Genomic DNA, 21,308 nt, shown 5'->3' on the forward strand with positions numbered 1-21,308 from the left:
GGCACACACTTATTGCCCGCTCTCCATCCAGTTTCTGAGGGGTTGCGCAATCAGAGGGGAGGCTCAGCTCATTGCTGCCTCACCTCCCATCTCTCTCTGTATTTGCAGTGGAGCTGCGCAAATTTGGCTATTTTGACTATAATAAATGATTAGATTCATATAGAAATGACATTAATAACACAGATCATTGGAAAAATCTTTATATTTATTTTATTTTAATATTATTTTTCTTTACTTTTCTTAACAGCTATTTTCATTGGGAGTATGACAGGTGAGGCTCTGCCTTCCCTGACCGCACGTCCCTGCTCCCCACCCTCCACCATGATTCCCTCCAAAAACTGTTACATCAGGTCAGACCATGTGCAACCTCAAAACGAAAATTTAAATCAAGAGGACCTAGTTATTTTAGCAAAATTCACCCGTCAGAAGATTTAATTATATATTTCTGCATTTGACTGTTCTGCCCAACTTCTAATTACCTCTATATATAACTTTTACAAGCCTCAAACATGTGTTTGGAGATAGACTTTACTAAACGTAACACCAAAAATAGCATAGTATGTAATCACTATGATTTTATTTACGAATCAGATACACTAAATCTAGGCTAGAGTTTGGCTTCAGAGTTACAATAGTTCGATGTGCGATGCAATTCCACAAACGATTCAGTGAGTTTATCACACGTTATCCAAGGCAAACATACCAGGATGTAGCAGGTTCCACTATCCCATCTACAACACAACTGCTACATTCAGCACCACTGCTCCAGATTAAGGGAGGTGGGGTTAGATAAATAGGTCAGCTGATTTCTGCATCTTTGATCAATATTGAGGTACTAATGCTGGAAGTAAATCGACACATGGATATCAAGAAAAAAAAGCTTGCTGCTTTATAATTCACAATGCCGAGACGATGGTAGTACTTCATAGTTATTTTCATAGCTTCATAGCTAACTTCTAAAGTCTGGTTATTATGGATTACATGGTCCACCATGGATTACACAATTACATGGATAGGACATACAGTGCACTCCATAATGTTTGGGACAAAGACCCATCATTTATTTATTTGCCTCTCTACTCCACAATTTGAGATTTGTAATAGAAACAAAATCACATGTGGTTAAAGTGCACATTGTCAGGTTGAACAGGTCCAGGTAGATATCGGATTTAGCAAGATATGAGCGCTCCATTAATTGTTTGCCGCTCATGACAGCCCTTTCTGCAAGTCCATTTGATTGTGGGAATTCTGGACTGCTGGTGATGTGGCGAAAATCCCATCGTTGGGCAAAGTTTTTAAAACACTGGCTAGTGAACTGACTGCCATTATCTGCATGCGGCGTGCGGGGGCACTGTGTACGGCAAATTGGCACGCCGGCTATTGTACGAGCTTTTATACTGTTGTACCAGATCCGTGAGTATGTGTGATTTACTCAACATGGTGTCAGAAGTGGGATCATCTCTAGTTTCAGCAGGTACCACGATCTGATTGTTGTGAACCAGAACTGCAGGAGCAAGGTCGAAATGCTCTGCTTGTTTAATAACTTCTGGGTCAGCGATGTTGAGAAGGAGAGAGACACAGTGGTCTAGTTGCGATGATCAGCACAAATGTAAAAGTTGAAATTGCATTAAAAAATCCGCCAATGTTCAGCGAGGTCTGAGTCAAAAATCAGAGGATCAGTTTACGGAATGAGTTGGCCATAGCAACATGAGATAAGGGACAAAATGGGTGAAATAAAACACTACATTGATTGATAAGTAATATAACCTATCTCCAATTATGGAGGGCAATGTATATATTGGAGTGATATGGGGCAAATGTGGACTAGAGTAACTGGGACATGTTGGCCGGTGTGGGCAAGTTGGGCCGAAGAGCCTGTTTCCACGCAGTATCACTCTATGACTCTGACACCATTGCAACCCTGCGAAGTGCAATAACACCATCAATATATTGAATGTCACGCAAACAGCTACAGGATAAGTGACTAGATCATCTACATTTGAAATGTAGCTGAGGGATAAATATTGTCTGATATGAAGTACGCAATTCCCCCAACACTTCAACAGTGTTATGGGAATGTTTCAGGTTAATGTCAAAGTTTAGACAGCTGCACGCAATACACGCAGAAATCAATTTCCTGGAGCAGGAGAAAAGAGAATCACTCTCAACAGTTTCTGATGCCACGGTGTTACTGGCCACCTAATATTTTTATCTCACCGTCAAACTTCAGGCGCTTGTGTCAGTTTAAATTGTATGCAAAGTTCCACCTATTAAAAATGATTCTTCACAACATGTATGTTAAAAACAAAACCAAATATGAAAAACAATTTTTTACTGACCAGTTTCATAATACATTGAGATTCCTGCAAGTTGCACAATGGAATGATTAGCACATTTAACTGTATCCATACACAAGCAGAAATGGAAGGAGCCAAGCTCCTAGAGTGAAACTAAGAAAGCAGTACATCGATTACCTTGGTGAGAGTGGTGGTGATACAGGTATCTGCTGGCCCTCGTACTGTTTCACCATTGCTCGAACGCTCCAGGAACGACTGTTCATTTCCTCGTCACAGCTACAACAGAAAAGATGGTCATTGGTTAATGCAAATCTAAATAGCAGAACCTCTTCCAATCTCTCATCAGATTTCAAAATTCACAAAATTGTAAATGTGGAAGTATTCATTTGGTTGGTAAGTACATGGAGAGAACTCAATGAAAACATTGCATGAGAAATGCCCTTTCCTTGGCAGAGGTTAGCCATCACCTTGTTCACACAGCTCTGCCAGGCCCCTACTCTTGGTGACATCAACTTCTTCTTTGAACTTATTTTCCCCAAATAATAGTTATTGCAATGGGAATCCCTTATGCTTAAAACGAACAGAGACACGTCCCCACCCCTTTCTGCTTTCCAAAGAGACCACATTCTCCACACCTCGTTCACTCACTCTTCTTCCCACTCATCTCTTCCCACTCAAACCGTACCCGCTCCAGTCACTTTACCCTGAAACCACAGTTGATGTCCCTTTACCTCCTCCCACACATTTCCCCACAAATGCTGCCTGACCTGCTGAGAATATCCAGTATTTTCTGTTTTCATTTCACCTTCCCAGAATTCACCATATTTTCTTGGAATTTTTGCTAAATACTTAACTGCAAAAAGATTCAACAATCAGTGCTGGAATTTATGTTAAAATGAAAACTGCCAGCAGAGGGCACCATGGGCTGCAGATTCACAAACTATTCACTGGGAATACTACCTGGAGCCGAAAGGGATCAAAATTGACGTGTCACACTAGTATTATTTGTACCAGTGGAGGAAAAGTGAACATTTCTCAGTTCATTTTCTGGCTGCTTCTTTTTAGAGTCACAAGGAACACATTTTAAAGCTGCCATTTCAAGTTCGCCGACGACACCACTGTTGTGGGACGAATCACTGATGGGGACGAGTCAGAGTATAGAAGTGAGATCGACCGATTGACCAAATGGTGCCAGCACAATAACCTGACTCTCAACACCAGCAAAACCAAGGAACTGATTGTGGACTTTGGAAGGAGTAGGATGGGGACCCACTGTCCCGTTTATATCAACGGGTCGATGGTGGAAAGGGTCAAGAACGTCAAATTCCTGGCTGTGCATATTTCCGAAGATCTCTCCTGGTCCCAGAACACTGATGCAATTATAAAGAAAGCACATCAGCGCCTCTACTTCCTGAGAAGATTACGGAGAGTCGGTATGTCAAGGAGGACTCTCTCGAACTTTTACAGGTGCACAGTAGAGAGCATGCTGACCGGTTGCATCATGGCTTGGTTCGGCAACTTGAGCGTCCAGGAGCGGAAAAGGCTGCAAAAAGTTGTAAACACTGCCCAGTCCTCCCTACCATCGAGAGGATCTATCGCAGTCACTGCCTCAAAAAGGCTGTCAACACCATCAAGGACCCACACCATCCTGGCCATACACTCATCTCTCCGCTGCCAACAGGAAGAAGGTACAGGAGCCTGAAAACTGGTACATCCAGGTTCAGGAACAGCTTGGTCCCCACAGCCATCAGACTATTAAACACAACTTCAAACAAACTCTGAACTATAACAGCCTATTGCACTTTATCTGTTTATTTATGTGTGTGTGTATATATATATTCTATGGTATATGGACACACTGATCTGTTCTGTATTTATGCCTACAATTTTCTGTTGTGCTGCAGCAAGCAAGAATTTCATTGTCCTATCTGGGACACATAACAATAAACTCTCTTGACTCTTGATATCATGCTGGGCTTGGGGTACAGTATACCCAAATTAACTTTCAAAACCTGAAGGCCTCAGTCTGAAAAAAAGATCTCAACCTGAAATGTCACGTAAGATAGACATAAAAAGCTGGAGTACCTCAGCGGGACAGGTGGTGACATAGGTCTGGAGAGGAGGAATGGGTGACTTTTCGGGTCGAGACCCTTCTCCAGACCTATGTCACCTATCCCTTTTCTCCAGAGATGCTGACTGACCCACTGAGTTACTCCAGCATTTTGTTCCTTCCTACATTTAAAGTCTATCATCTCATTAACACATGTCCCAAATGGGGCCTGTGCAGATCAAATTCTCCTTAAATGCAACACTGGAATTGAGAGGGAAAAGTAAGTACATGACTGAAAACCTGTAAGGAACATAAAGTGAGCTGCATAATCTTCCACGTGGCTGCAGAAAGAAAAATAATAAAGACAAATGTAGGTGATTTTCTTTCAGAAATTGGTGAACTTATAACTGGAAACAAAGAAGTGGCACAGTGAGTAAGCAAATCTTTTGACAAGCAAAACAAAACTGTAGATGTTAGAAATCTCCACAAAATCTGAAGATGCTGTTCAGAACAGAGCCGAAAAGTTTCTTCTTCCAAAGATTCTGCCAAGTCTGAGTTTTTCCAGCATTGTTTGCTTTTGAAGGAAATAATTTAATTCTATCTTCACAGATGAGAACACAATCAACTTGACAAACATGAATTCAATCAAAGGACAAAATGAGAGCGATTTAGTCAGTGAAAATCTGCCAATCCCCCTACTTTGCACAGCAAGAATTGGTTGTAATAGGGCCTTCGCCCGCGTGCTTACATCTTCACTGGAAAGACCAAACAATGGCTCTTTGCTTTCACTAGTGCAACTGAGGCAAGAGGATCTATTCCTTTATAAACATATATTTAAGGCAAAAGAAAAAGACAGAGAAAAGCAATTTCTGATTCACCCTAAAAAGAATGTATTGCGTGCTAGAAATGTGTTGGTTAGTTTACTCTTTACAGCTGTTCAATGTCGCCAAGTGCATAGACGCTTGTTTCTTACAGATTCAATTGCCATCATACAAGGAATGCCGAGCAATTGTATTTTCCAGGGCATGGACTATCCTACAGCCACATATCAAAACACCAAACGCAACGATGAAGTACCACTGAATTCCATGGAATTACTGGAATGCAACACCACAGAACCTGGTCTCACCTGGGAATCTCCTGCTTGTAGCGGAATACCTCCCGACCAGAGCGTGAAACATCGTGGCGGGCCTCAGCGAGAGCGGCGGCGGCGTTCTGTACCATGGCCGTCGCAGACAGCGGCCGGTGATTGTCCAGTGGAACAGTGGTATTGCTCCCCAGGGCTGCTGCTGACCTTTGGCTTGCTGATCTAACACCAGATGGTTTGAAGTGAGCTGCCAGAGACAGGATCAGTCGCATCACACATTTCAAGTTCCCTTCAACGATGTCTGTTCAATCAAGAAAAATTAAAACTTTGAGTTCCAGTAATCCCTGGACTTTCGTTTCTTAACATTTCCTTCTCATAAGAAATCTATATCAATTGTACGGGGATGAACAAGAACAAGAACAATCCAGTTTCCCTTAGACTCTTGGCTATACAAGAACAATGGGAGGATATATGCAGGCAGCCCTTGCCCTAAAGCCTCGATTTGACTGTTTATTTGGCTGTCAATTATTTCTATTGTCAGAGAAAGCTTCATACTAATCACCAATGTTATAATTAAATACATTGCCTTTCATGTTGAAAGGCATTCCTAATTTATTTTTAAAAAATCAGCAATGCAAATTGTTATCCACACAATAATGAAGGAAACTGTAACATTCTCTCTCAAGATAACTACAGAGAGATAAATCCATCAGCTGAAATCAATACTCCTGTCACTGCCGGCAGTTGTGGTAGACATCACACTTGAGATAACAGTCCCGTCAGCACTTTACAGCTGGAAGTGAAGCTGCACAAACTGATCACAGATCAGTGCCTGGGTCAGTTTTAAGATGACTATCGGGGAAATATGAAGCGGTGGGCTTTTCCAGTATGTATATTTCATATTTTTAGCATCTGCAGTATTTTGCTGTTATCAATAATTGTATCCAACCTCAACAAAATTAAACTCAGTTTATACCAGGGCAGGCCTGTTCATATTATACATCAGGTACCACTTACCCATTATGCCCAAATGTGCTAGTCCACATTGCAAATGCAAATGCACTTTATTTTTTTCATCCCTTCATTGTCTCGCTTCACATCCTCCAAATACATCTCCTTCCCGGAAAGTTCTTCTGAGCATTGCTGACTGCAGATCGCCCCCAACCTCTCCCCTTGCATCATCGTGGATGACCATTGTTTCAGTCACTTAGACTCGAGTCTTCATGCCTAAACTTCTGTGACTCAATCCCCTTCAAATAACACTTCTGGCCAGCCCAATCCTGTACTCCAGTCAGGATAGTTGTCTACATCTCTCAGAAGCACTTTGGAACGTTCTTTTTTAAACCTTAAAGGCTTTACTATAAAGGGAAGTTGCTGCAGACTCACCACGAGCTGAAGTCTGGTGCATACGGATCTTCTTGGAGGCTATGAACTGGAGTACTTTCTCCACATTGTCCTTCATTTCCTTCTGGCTGCGGGGGTTGAGGCAAACATCACTGAGTCGTTCACCCGCTTTACGACAGAATAAAACAAAACAAATTATCATAAATAATAAAATTCATATATCGCTGCCATTATTTGTTCATAATGTATGTATATATGTAAAATATCTGAAGCCCCAGGCTTCTGACATAACCAGCTGTTTTAACCTCCAAGTCAAACATAGAAACATAGAAATTAGGTGCAGGAGTAGGCCATTCGGCCCTTCGAGCCTGCACCGCCATTCAATATGATCATGGCTGATCATCCAACTCAGTATCCCGTACCTGCCTTCTCTCCATACCCCCTGATCCCCTTAGCCACAAGGGCCACATCTAACTCCCTCTTAAATATAGCCAATGAACTGGCCTCAACTACCCTCTGTGGCAGAGAGTTCCAGAGATTCACCACTCTCTGTGTGAAAAAAGTTCTTCTCATCTCGGTTTTAAAGGATTTCCCCCTTATCCTTAAGCTGTGACCCCTTGTCCTGGACTTCCCTAACATCGGGAACAATCTTCCTGCATCTAGCCTGTCCAACCCCTTAAGAATTTGTAAGTTTCTATAAGATCCCCTCTCAATCTCCTAAATTCTAGAGAGATAACAAAAGATAACAGCCCATGACTTGCTTAAAAATGCCGACAGACATCTCTTCACAATAACAGAAGTCTGTCGCACGCAATACTGTTGCAATTGTCCAAACTCTCAATCTTAACATTGGTTAAGATTGTCACAAGCTGAGATAAAGAACCATACTTAAAATTAGCTTTATATTAATAAATGTGCAATATCAACTTTAAATGAAGATATGTTTTCTTGAACATTTTTAAAATATATCTACCAGATGTTTTGCCTTTTACTTTTTAATTACTTATCCTACACTCAGCTTGTTCTCAGACCTGAATCAATGTTGCTGTCATTTGGTTTTCTCTCTGCTGCCTTGGTTTAATAACCATTCGCCTTAGACAGCAACTCACCTACAGTTAGTCATTTATTTGCTAAGGACACTTCCCTCTCTTAAAAACTAGCATATTAGATGTTCCAATATTCCAAAATATTAAGTGCTGGAGTAACTCAGCGGCACAGGTCAGACTGGCTTAGTTACTCCAGCACTTTGTATCTTTTTTTGTTTACCAGCATCTGCAGCTCCTTGTTTTCACCAAAATATTATATCCTCATGCTACATGCAAATAATATTTTTGCACAAGTGGGAAAATGAATGAAAATATTCAATAACTCTTAAACCTTCATTCTTTAAGTGTGACAATTTCTTCCTGTTCTGTTCTCTTAGTAAATGTTAAAAAAAAAACATTGCTGTAAATCCCAATGCAAGGACATGGTTATCAAAATATCTGGAATGTAAGACAGAATTTAAAATGTTCCAAGTCGAGACACAGATGGACATAACTTGCATATACTGACCCACGATCTCCACAAGATGTGTCAACACCACTCCATCACGCAGGTCTTGCCGTAAGTCTTGCACTGGATTCAGTCCAGGCTTTTTCTTCAATTGGGAGTTGACCCACACCACATAGGACTGCAACTGTTGCTGTGGTACAAGAAGGAGACATTTAATTCCTGACTGGAAGCAGCTGATAAAAGGTATCTTAGTATTTTCAAAGCAGTCATTTTAGTCTTACTACGAAAACATCCTCGCTCAGAATGTCCCTCTCACCAATAATTAAACTATCAGTGGAACTACGGAATCCTCTTTTCCAGCTTTCTATTCCCTCCTTACAATTAGTCTAAAGAAGATTCTCGACCTGAAGCATCACCTATTCATATTCTCCAGAGATGTTGCCTGACCCACTGAGCTACTCCAGCTCTTTTGGTCATTTGTGTATTAAACAGCATCAGCAGTTGTTTGTTTCTAGACTACAATCATGTTGGGCATCGCTGACAATACAAACCACCCCCTCACCCATCTCTTCCACCCGACTCGCCTGCCACACCGCCTCTCCTCACCAGAATCCATCTATCATTTACCAGTTCTAGCCCACCTCCACCTCTCTGCCAGCTTTCTCCCCTCTGCTCCATTACTGAAGAATGGCCCCGTCCAGAAATGTCATCTGTCCATTCCTTCCACAGATGCGGCCTGACCCGATGAGTTCCTTCAACACTTTTTTGTTTACAATCAAAAAAATACTTGGTTACAATTCAGCAAAAGTAGCAAGCTCAGGTAGTTAACACAATGCCATTTCATTTGTGAAACCAAGATTTTAATCTAGCTTATAAATTCATGGAACGTCAAAGAAAAAAATTATCCACTGGTGGTAAAGTGGATTTGTATTGTTTAAATCCAGTTCCAAGCGGTAACATTATTTTCCTCATGAATCACGATTTCCATCTGCATTTTTGTTGTCTTTCGCATGGAGACTACCACTGGATACTGAACAGGTCGGTCATTGTGGCTATGTATTATTTCAGACAAGGAAGCCCAACGACCTGCTGACACAGATTCCACTAATGTAAGCACACTGAAGATGCAGCCTTTTAATGCAAAAGCAGATAATTATTAAACAGATTATACATTAAAGAATATTGGGGCAGGCAATGTTTTTCTAAAGTAACCTTGCACTTATTCTCAGCAATGATTAATAAAACTGTCTTCGTTGCAATGGTGGCTGAGTGAATGTTAGAGTTTAATTATAGGAATTTAAAACCCCCTTTGAAATGGTGTCTCTGGATGGGAAATCTAGGCCTTGGCACACTGTATTGGTTCTGCATCTAACCTCCATCCTAAACAGGGGTGGCAGAGTAGATAATAACAGCAGAGATACAGCAGGGGGCAAACAACAACACTCACAAGATTAAACAACTAAGCTTTTAGATGACCTTTTAAAGGTAAAGAAAGTACAAAGATGAGAAGTCCGGAGCACATGACAGGAATAACAGAGGCTCATTCACCAATGTTCATGCAGACACGGAAGGCTCACATGATCACACAGATTCAGAAAGACAGAAATCACATGCTCTCTGAAGTCAGATGGTGCTGGAGAAAGTTGCTTTAAGGTGGAACAAGGGCATGGGCTGGCAAAACGGAGACTTCTTTCATACTCTGCCACATGCAACACCACTCCTCTGTCAGTTAATTTCAGTGGCACACAACACAACCTGGGAATTTCACCATTAGTATGCTTAAGACCATAAAACACAAGATTTAAGACCATAAAACACTGACTTGTTTTAAAAAAAATTGCACTACAGGAAGTGTCATTGGTCTGATGAAATGGAAGGGTAAGACCAAATCATTAGACATTGGCAGAGCAGAAATGCTGAAAAAGCAAACTGACAAATCAATCAGAACCAAAGCTGCAAATTCATCCTGCACAACGAATGGATAGAAAGATCAAAGTTGGCATTAAAATACGTCTTCTCTCAAGTTATAAATGTCCCAGAAAAATTGCAGCAAAGCTGCAAATACCATAAAAGACCAGAAGACATAGGAGAAAAATTAGGTTTTCCAGCCCATTGAGTCTACTCCACCATTTGATTATGGCTGATCTATTTTATCCTCTCAACCCCATTCTCCTGCCTCCTTCCCATAACCTTTGAGACCCTTATTAATCAAGAACCTATCAATCTCTACTGTAAAAATACTCAATGTCTTGCCATCCGCAGCTATGAATTCCAGATTCACCACCCTCTGACTAAAGAAATGTCCCTAAAGTAAAGGAATGTCCCTTTATTCTGAAGCTAAGCGCTTTATGGTTTTAGATTTAGACTACTATTACTCTAATCATTATTTCCATATCAACACTATCTAGGCCTTTCATTATCCATGTGCTCTACTGTTTAGAAACTTAACAGGCCCGACGGCACCATTTCTTTTTTGAATCTGATATAAAAATGTAAAAGCTATTTTTATCTTCAACACCAAGCTGACGATGGTAAGGCTTTGAGTTTCAGGATTGAAGCCATCAACTTCCAGTAATTGTTCTTGTGAACGGAGATAGGACATAACGGAACGGAGTCACTTGAATTGAAAAAATAGATCAGATGAGATAAATGGTTACCTAGAGATGAACATTTTTTTTGCCCCCTCAGCATTCAGTCATTATTGTAGTCTTCATTGTCTACAGAAGTAATTTTTAGAACTGATAATTTGTAGAGTGGATAATCTCGTGCCGCTCCATGGTATGGGTGGATCCAAATTCCTGAGGATGCTCTGTCTTTCATGATTATGCGGTGGCACATCAAATGGTGATTGAGAGCTTAAAGATTCACGAAATGCAGAGCCTCATTAGTCTGTCACACTATCAATAGATTTATATTGCACAGGTTATCCGTAAAGCTTCAAAAGAAAGATGTATTCATGGCCTGCTCTGCATAACGTTTTGGTTGTAATATTGTCCTTTCATGCAATCATTTGGTAATTCTTATAGCGTTGAGTAACATTTTGGAAAACAGATTGCATCAGATCGTGGTGAGGTAACAGTTTGGCCCATTTTTCATCAAAACTGTGGCTGCTGAGGCTTTGTATATCATTTCCTTAATTGGGTAAATTTGAAGGAAACCCTCTCGCAGATGGATCACCCGTCAATGAAACTCACACGTTAGTTTTCAGGGTAAATGGCTAACAATTTTCAAGATATATGATGCTTTACTACAAACTTTCAATTCAATGGCTGTAGTACCATGTGGAATTAATGGTAGTCACAAAATGCTGGAGTAACTCAGCGGGACAGGCAGCATCTCTGGAGAGAAGGAATGGGTGACGTTTCAGGTCGAGACCCTTCTTCAGACTGATGTCAGGGAGTGGACAGGTCAGAGATTGAATGTAGTCGGAGACAGTAAGACTGATGGGAGAACTGGGAAGGGGGAGGGGATGGAGAGAGAGGGAAAGTAAGGGCTATTTGAAGTTAGAGAAATTAATGCTCATACCACTGGGGTGTAAACTACCCATGAAATATGAGGTGCTGTTCTCCAATTTGCGCTGTGCCTCACTTTGACATTGGAGGAGGCCCAGGGCAGAAAGGTCAGATTAGAAATGGGAGGGGGAGTTAAAATGCTGAGCAACGGGGAGATCAGGTAGGTTGTGGCAGACTGCGTGGAGGTGTTCAGCGAAACGATCGGCGAGCCTGTGCTTGGTCTCGTCGGTGTACGCAAGTTGACACCTGGAACAGTGGATACAGTAGATGAGGTTGGAGGATGTGCAAGTGAACCTCTGCCTCACCTGGAAAGACTGTCAGACTCCTGGGATGGAGTCGAGGGGGGAGGTAAAGGGACAGGTGATGCATCTCCTGCGGTTGCAGGGGAAAGTACCTGGTGGTTTGGGTGGGAAGGGACGAGTTGACAGGGAGATGTGGAGGGAACGGTCGGAAAGCAGAAAGGGGTGGAGATGGGAAGATGTGGCCAGTAGTGGGATCCCGTTGGAGGTGGCAAAAATGTTGCAGCATTATATGCTGATGGGGTGGAAGGTGAGGACAAGGGGGACTCTGTCCTTGTTACGAATGGTTGGAGGGGGAGCAAGAGCGGAGCTACGGGATATCGAGGAGCCTCATCTATAATGGAAGAGGGGAATCCCCATTTCCTAAAGAATGAGGACATCTCCGATGACCTGGTATGGAAAACCTCATCCTGGGCGCAGATGCGGCGTAGATGGAGGAATTGATAGTAGGGGATTTCTGATAGTGTTTGGCAGAAATTTGCAGCTGCTCTATAGTAACACCTCCTATTCATTTATTTTTGTGATCAAGATCTTGCAACGTTTATGCTAATGTTTCAAAGACTATTTTGTGAACTATTCTACATTCATCAAGTTTACCACACAGCTGTTGGAATTTACAATCTGGTGGAATTTTTTTCCTTTTCAGTTCTCCGATTTTATATTTTGGAGACTCCACAAGTGTCAAATTTGAAGGGAGTATAATAGCAGAATGTGCAGAACTTCCATCAAAAGTGTTGAAGCTATTCCTGGTGATGCCATGCCTAGGACAATCACCTTTTGTCTTTGAACTTTAGCCAAAAGTAGAATAATGAGTAACGTTTTCCCCATTCCACCAAAACAAATGATTCCTTGGTCACTGTGAACAGTCTCTGTAATAGTATCTACGGCTTTTCCTTTGCATCGCACCAAAGTCTTTCTCTCGGATATATTCGTCTAACTGGTTTATATAATCTCCCACAGAAACTCCAAGAGATTTTCAATCTCTTTATGATTCAGGAGGAACACAAGTATGCAGATCAGGTCCAACCAAGTGTTTAGTACCTCAAATATAGAGCTAAAAAAAAATCTATATCCAATGGGAAAAAAACAAATTGAGGTTCCCTTGGGCCTATGAAGGTGCAGTAACCATACCTATGCTAAACCTGTTGCAGACACATTTTCAGATTTCTAGGTATTTTTGTTACTGAACTGGGATAAACAGGGGCACGGACACATACACATACACACACATCATTCACCAGAATGTTACACTGCCTAGAGAGTATTAGCTAAAAGAAAAATTGAGACAAACTTGGAACGTTTGCTCTGGTGCATCGGAGGCTGAAAGAAACGTACAAAATTATAAAAGGCACAGTTAGGTTAGAGACTTTTCGCCAGGGTGGAATGTCAAATACTAGATGTATAGATATAAGGCACGAGTGGAAAAGTTCAAAGGATACAGGGCTATATATGAGGCATTTAAAACAAAACACAAGGAGTGATAGGCACCTAATAGGTGTGGAGGTGGAAGAGGGGGTGGGGGGCAGTGATGGGGAGGGAAGAGGTGGAAGCAGATGCGATAGCAACGTTTAAGAGGCATTTAGACAGGCACATGAACAGGCAAGAAAGAGAGATATAGACCATATGCAGGCAGATGGGATTAGTTAAAATTGACACAAACATTGTGAGCTGAAGGCCCTGTTCCTGTACTGTTCTTTCTTTCTTACAACGCCCTACAATATCTCACGATTTTTCACATGACAATGATGTTTATGACGTTTCGAATTGAATTTGAGACAAATAAGTCTGATTTCAAAATAACCAAATCAAAAGAGAATCCCAGCAATATGCGTCAAAAATGGATCTGGATAAAGATTTCATCGTTTTCTGATGAGAAATCAAAAGTCAGCTCCTGTTGGGAGTGCAGTGTACATCATTATTAAACGTAACTTCAATTTGCCCCGTTTTTTTCAATACTGAGTTATGGGCAGAAACTTAGACATTTTAGTCTATTATAGATCTTTACATATATAAACATTTCCATGTTATTTTTTAAACACAAGATGAATTTGACATAACGTTCTGGAGGAAGAGACCCTCAGAGCAGATGGAGCTTCCATGGCAATTACTGTCATAGCATTCTACATATTTTCCAATGGCTGCACACTAGAAATATAAATCGCCCTGCACACCGTGTGTTCGTATACTTTGATTTCCTGTACAATAACAGATTAGTGAATCTACATTTCTCGTGTGCAACTGCTGCCAGAAATCCTAGACGACACAGCCGTGCTTACTGAGTCACATCAGCTTCCACATGCCCCATCATCCATAAGCCAGCTATTATTTGGTAAAAAAAACCCAAACATCCTTGTCATAAAAATGTGCGCCTTATGTGAGAAGCATTTTGAAACGGCCTTTCATAGCATTGTTCATGAATTAGTGGTACAGCTCGAGAGCAGTTCCTGCATCTGACAGCTGCCAACATTGCTGGAGTCAGTCCAGTAAAATCCAGGTTAACCAACAGCGCTACACGGCTCAGAGTAACCCGTTTCCTCCATTCCCATCCCCTCCCCCACACAAATGACCATATGCGGACTCCCCCTCATCAGGGCCTCAATGAGAAATATAATACCAGCACCATTCATTCCACATTACACTATTAGGGCCGTCTGGCTGGCCTTAATGTGTATTGAGCACAGCCAGCTTCCTTTGAAACCTGGTGGTCTCTGTGAAAATCGAGAGATTGATTTTCACTGATGCAGGATTTAGCTTATTATTACTGTTCTGCATTATGTCCTATCTGCAGGGATCACCCGGATTTAGCAAGTCCATATTATGGTTCTTCCAATTTACTTCCCTCGTTAGTCTCAGCAGCCCGACAGTCTGCCCTTGAAACCTCATTCTTTTAACAGACAGCTGTCCTTGCGGCATTCACTAATATATCTGCACGTTTCCACTTCTCTCTGGCACGCTGCTTCAGGAATTTAGTTCTAGTTCAATTTAGTTTGGTTTAGTTTATTATTGTCACATCTACTGAGGTACAGTGAAAAGCTTTTGTTTACTTGCTATCCAGTTATTTAAAAAACTATAAAATAATGCAATCAAGCTGTGCACAGCGCACAGATAAAGGTATAACATTCAGACCTATATATAACATTGTAGTCTGAAAAAGTCCAATGATAATAAAACACACTTGACTCTTGGTACTTGGCTACACAGTCGTGAGTGTATAGTATAGTATAATGGGGAATATAATAGGGGGCTGAGAATGCATCCTAGCGGGCACCAATGTTGACTTCAGTACAACTGAAGTTCAGACACATACTGCTTTACACATGTACAAGGATAAATTTCTACTTCAATAGATTCAACAATCTGGCCTGTGAGCACTTTGGAATTCCCTCCATAAACTGCACAGTCTCTGCAACATCACTATCCCCTCCACTCCCACAACCAGCTTCCTTTAAAGCTTTCCTTCAGACCAAATCTCTATCCCACATATTCCCTTTATTCCCTTCCGTTGATTTTTCTGTGGAGCATGAAATGCATTTTCACTTTTAAAAATATAAATTTAATGTGGGGTCGTCCGAATACACATAATTATATCCAAAGGTTCTCACAGTTAATTTTTAGTCACATGTGGATTGCTTACAGCACAAAATAAATAGTTCTGATTATCTATTTCCTGTGATTCAACATTGCTTGTAAGCTTCGAGCTGAAATTCTCAAAGCACATCTGTGAATTTATAGGGCGAGTGTCTCCTGGGGTTCCTGAAGTAATTATTTCTGCTTCTTTTGGTAATTATGCCCAGGAAACCCAGGAAGCTGCCTGATGTTCCAATGGTTGGAAGCACATGGGCAAAACAAGATTGAAGCAAACAGACCAGACTGCCCCAAGGTTAGGTCAGTTGTGAATTAGTGGCTGTCGATCAGGATATCAATTAGCAGTGCTCTCACTCCAGATAGCTTCCATGTTAGAAGATGCTCACATGGGGATATCAGGAGAGAGCAGCATTCCACAAATTGCTGTATCCCTATACAATGTCAAAACCTCACAACACAATGTGGCACCCAAAAGAGGGCTATTGAGAAGGCTGGGGGTATCTGTGAATCTGGACCTCACCAACACAAGGTTAACACCATGGACAAATTGACATTTAGGGTTCTACATGAGACTCAACTTCTTCGCACATGGCAAAAAGAGTCAATGAGAAACTTTGCACCTGCTGGCTGACATATGGTGAAAATAGTGCTCAATTCTGAAGCTTCTCCAGTTCATTAGCTCGGCTCAAACATGTAAACTGAAAATTGGTCTGGAGTATATATGGAAGCACAAAATTGTTTATGGACACAGGAAGCTGTTCGGACTATTAAGTCCATGTTAGCTTTATGCAAGAGAACTCCAGCTAGTCCCACACTCCACTGTCCTGTCTCCCGAATAGTAAGAATTCTTTCCATTCAGATGTCTATGCAACATTCTTCAGAACACTACTATTAAGTCTGTTTCTACTTGCCACTAAACCTAACAGTGGATTCCAATCCCTGAGTGAACAAAAACATTTTCCTCATGTCATTTTTTGGTTCCTTTCCCAACCATTTTCATTTCAGGCTGCCTGGCTCTTGATCCTTGGTATTGGTTTATTATTGTCAAGTGCATTGAGATACAGTGAAATACATTGCGTGCTATCCAGTCAATCATACTACACATGAACACAATCAACAGGCAGTACACGTGTTGATGGGGCGGAAATACCGGTGGGGGGGGGGGGGGGGGGGGGAGTGCAGGGAGGACACGTTCTCCCCCCCCCCCCCCGTTTTGAGAGGCGGGGGAACAAATCCCCCCACCACCACCCCCCCCCCCCCCCCCCCCCCCCCCAGAAGATTGGAACTACACCTTAGTTTATGGGAGGACTATGCAGTGATCTGATAGTTTCTTTCTGATAGTAAACATCACCTCACTCCTTTAGTTCTACATTGTTCTATACCACTCATGATTTTAAACATCTCCATCAGATGTCCTTGCAAACCTTGTAGGGATTTTAATAAATTCCTCCTGCCTCCTCTTTGAAGCCTTCACTCCTTCCATAAGGAGTGGACATACTGCTCCATGTGCAGCAGAAACAGTGCTTCATAACCCAAATACATGGAAAAACAAAAGCTAGCGCTCCTTAAATAAAACCACGCTGGTTGATCAGAATTGAACTAAATGTTTAGAGATTAATCGCAGGCACAGAAGAGTACATACCACTGTGATTTCAGCACCTTAGGAACACAGTTGCTGGAGCTATGGAACTGAACCAATTCCTTGCTTTAACAACATGGATTGTACTGTCAGATATATATCTTTGAAATTTCCCTGCTTTAAACGGTAGGAACCGTACTGTACTGTACACTGCACAATGACAATAAAGATTGAATCTGAATCTGAATCTGAACCAGAGTCTACAGGCATTTTTGACATTTAGCTTATCATCATTCCACTTCTGAACACAATGAATTTGATTGGCAATAAAGTTCTGCTGAAAGGAATAATTTGCCCAGGTCATAACGGTGAATTCATAATATAAATCTCAAACATTTTTGTTTTTGTACTGAAGGCAAGTTGTTGGCCCCAATTTGGAAAGAAATAGCTGTCACATCTGCCACAAATAATCACCATTCAAAGACAGCAGGAGTTTGCTGAAGGGAACATGGGAAAGGGGAGCATGGCTGGACAACTGGTTTTAATTTAATAATTTTTTTAATAAAGGTCAAAAGGTAAAGATAGGGGAATATGAATATGAATATTAGGCAGGGAGGCTAAATGAGCAGTGAGCAGTGAAGCAGTAGCAGGGAGAGAGAAGCAACAGTTATCAGAGGACTTGAACGTGCATGTAGAATCAGATGCCTTTACTTTGATTTCCTACTTGGAAAGATTTGTTTCCTCTCTAAGGATTGGGATGCACGCTATCTCTACAATTAAGCATGATAATTTAGAAACTCTGTTAGTTAACCTCCCTTTATTCCAGCTACATTCTTGCTTTGCGTCCAGTGAAACCAGCAATGCCCCACAGTCAAACAAATTAATGTAGACACGTGCAGGTTCCTTTTCGCGTTTCAGATATGCGTATGTTATTATTGTGCAGCACTGTCGTGAAACAGGAATACAAGACAAAGCAGAGGAGTAATCTTACCTGGAGGTCACAAAAGATTCAGATAACAACAAAACATCTCCTGTAGGTTAATAATGTGAATGATAATGTTGTATATCTATCTTAGTAGTTTAAACTTTAGGGACCAGGGAGGTGGTTGATGGACCCATGCAAGTTATAAGCCTCTCTCCTTTAATGCAGCCTGACCTGCTTGACATGTCGAGCGGCCTTGAATTTCACCACGCTTGCATTCCTCAATCTATCTTCTCACTCTCCATTGCCCTTTTCCGTAGTTTTCTTTACCATACCACAGTTTTCTCATCCCGGTAATCTATCAACTAGTTGCAAATTATCCCCACATTAATCCGGACTCAGGGAAGCTCCGCTTATCCTGTTCACAGCCTACGTGCAACTTGATACTTTCTCTCCTTCCCAGTTCTGGCAAAGTCTTTACCTGAAATGTTGATTCTGTTTCTCCTTCCACAGATGCTGCCTAATCTGCTGAGAGCTCCCAGCGTGGTGAATTTAGATACACTAGCCATGGGACAAAAAGGCCACAGGAACTATGTATGTGATTGGCAAAAATATCCCAAGCACTTCACAGGAGCGTTACTGCATTTAAAAAATATTAATGCAGATCTGCATGAGGAGAACTAAGGGCAGATGACCAAATGAATGGTCAGAAACATAAATTTTATGAACTATCTTAAAGGAAAAAGAGAGAATTCCAGTGCTTCAGGCTGGAAGCACAGCTACGATGATTAAATATGGATCTAAGCAGGAGGCAATGATCCATGAAGGAGCAGATCAAGGGGAGATTACGGAGAGTGGGAAGAGGGATTTCAATCATGGACACAAATTCTAAAATTGAGTTGTCTAAGTCTATCAAAGAGCACCGGACAATGGGATGATGGATTCTGTGCAATATGGATGAGATAATTCAATGCAGGTCATGTTCGAAATCGGTGATCTTGCAATAGTTGGAATGTGCCACATTAAGTTTATATTCCAGGAAACAGGACAATCAGTGGCAAAGAGAAAGAACATGATAAACTCCACATTTTAATTGAAGTAGGAAATACTGTACATTCCCTTGTTTGAAGTGCTGTTTATTTTCTTATGTGATCAAAGGCACATGAGAGCTGTGTCTTTTGAGCTGTGTCTTTCTTTGGGCAACCTCCCAGATTCACAGCCCCCGGAGACGGAAGGAAAAGAGAAGCGTGAAAAACTAGAGAGAACTGATGTTCCAAAACAGAGGATTCATATAGCACACTGAGAGCTGGTTACAAGCCATCTGCTCATTTCACTGACCATGTTTTAAGGATTGTAAATGTATTGGATATATAAGCCTGTCAAATTATATTCTATAACTAAATGGCAAAACACACATGATTTAGTTTGAGCTAGATAAAGTTCATCTTTAATACACTGGACCATTATAGTTCCTTTATGATCAGTAGTTCAGTATATGACATGTTGTGAAACCGCTGCTAATGCTGATTCACAGCAAAATGAAGACTTTAGCTAACACTCACTTTTTAATAAATCCAACTCTGAACCACATAAAAAAAACATTAGACCATCAATAAATAACCTTCAGAAGGCTTAAAGGTCTTGAATTATTGAGTCTGTGCCACTAGTCTATCTGTCTATACAAAACCCATTTACCACATTTGGTACCCAGGTGAATCTCCTCTGCAGCCACTACAGTACAATCACATCCTCCCAATAGTGTGGCAACCAGAACTGCACAATACTCCAACAGTGGCCTAACCAGTGTTCTGTAAAGCTGTAACATAACATCCCTGCACATATTTTGTGATGACGTTGATGAAGGCATGCATGCTATATGTTTTATTTGCCATCCTATCTGCACATTCTGCTATTTTCAAGGACTAACGAACTGGTATCCCAAAGACCCTCTGTTCACCAACACTCCCAGGGCCCTACCATTTACTGTGTATGTCTGACCCTAATTTGACTGCCTAAAATCCATCACCTCACACTCCTCAGGATTAATTCCATCCAGCAATGCTCTGTCCAACTGTCCAGCTGAAAAATATCAAGCTGTAGCCCAAGATACATTTTTTTTGCTATGCACAACACCACAAATGTTTGTATTATCTGTAAAATTACTAATTATACCTGCTACAATCATATCTAAATCATTATGGACAAACCAAGGAACTGTACATGCTGGTTTACATACAAGTTCAAGTTCAAGTTCAAGTGAGTTTATTGTCATGTGTCCCTGTATAGGACAATGAAATTCGTGCTTTGCTTAAGCACACAGAAAATAGTAGGCATTTACTACAAAACAGATAAATGTGTCCATATACCATGATATAAATATATACACACATGAATAAATAAACTGGTAAAGTGCAAATAACAGAAAGTGGTTATTAATAATCAGAGTTTTGTCCGAGCCAGGTTTAATAGCCTGATGGCTGTGGGGAAGTAGCTATTCCTGAACCTGGTTGTTGCCGTCTTCAGGCTCCTGTACCTTCTACCTGAAGGTAGCAGGTACAGGACATTAATGTTTCCAACAAATCATGCTGATATCACAAATCAAGGAATCCAGCACCATAGATCACACAAGAGAGACTGTGATGCTGGAGTCAAAAGAGCAATAAAAAAAGTTCTGGAGGAACTCAGTGAGTCAGTCAGCATTTATGGAAATAGACAAATTACTCTTTCCAGGATGAAACCCTTCTTCAGACAGACCATTTCCCACCAATGATCTGCACATATTTACTGTACTGTTTTCATTAAAACAATGTAAATGATACATAGTGCACCCTTCATTCTCTGTGTACTACAACTGAACAGACATTGGAGTACCGTGTAGAATTGTCATCACCCTGCTATAAGAAGAATGTTGTTAAACTGGAAAAGGTGCAGGAAAGATTTATGAGGATGTTACCAGTTCTGAAACGTTTGGACGGGAGGAGAGGTGGACATGCTGGATCTTTTTTCCTTGGAATATAGGAGGCTGCAGCGACACATTATAGAGGTGTATAAAATCACGTGGGAAGCAGATAGGGTGAATAGCCACAGTCCTTTTCCCAGGATAGGAGAGTCTAAAACTAGAGCGCAGGTGTTTACGGTA

At 41.2% G+C, this 21,308-nt stretch overlaps 1 protein-coding gene across 4 annotated transcripts in view; it reads right to left on the bottom strand.

The window, feature by feature from the left end:
* Window positions 1-230: 230 nt before the first annotated feature.
* LOC129712332 (dixin-like) overlaps window positions 231-21,308 on the bottom strand; it is a 47,816-nt gene continuing 26,738 nt past the window's right edge. For all 4 annotated transcript variants that reach the window (XM_055660673.1, XM_055660675.1, XM_055660674.1 and 1 more), the window contains 4 exons: window positions 8,333-8,462; window positions 6,821-6,946; window positions 5,477-5,735; window positions 231-2,573 (listed from right to left, as the gene is read on the bottom strand). In XM_055660673.1, the coding sequence (XP_055516648.1) occupies window positions 2,471-2,573; window positions 5,477-5,735; window positions 6,821-6,946; window positions 8,333-8,462 (618 nt within the window). In that variant the 3' untranslated portion in view covers window positions 231-2,470. The remainder of the gene's footprint in view (window positions 2,574-5,476; window positions 5,736-6,820; window positions 6,947-8,332; window positions 8,463-21,308) is intronic.

This window comes from Leucoraja erinacea, chromosome 32 (genome assembly GCF_028641065.1).
Source record: "Leucoraja erinacea ecotype New England chromosome 32, Leri_hhj_1, whole genome shotgun sequence".
NCBI classification, from domain to species: Eukaryota; Metazoa; Chordata; class Chondrichthyes; order Rajiformes; family Rajidae; genus Leucoraja; species Leucoraja erinaceus.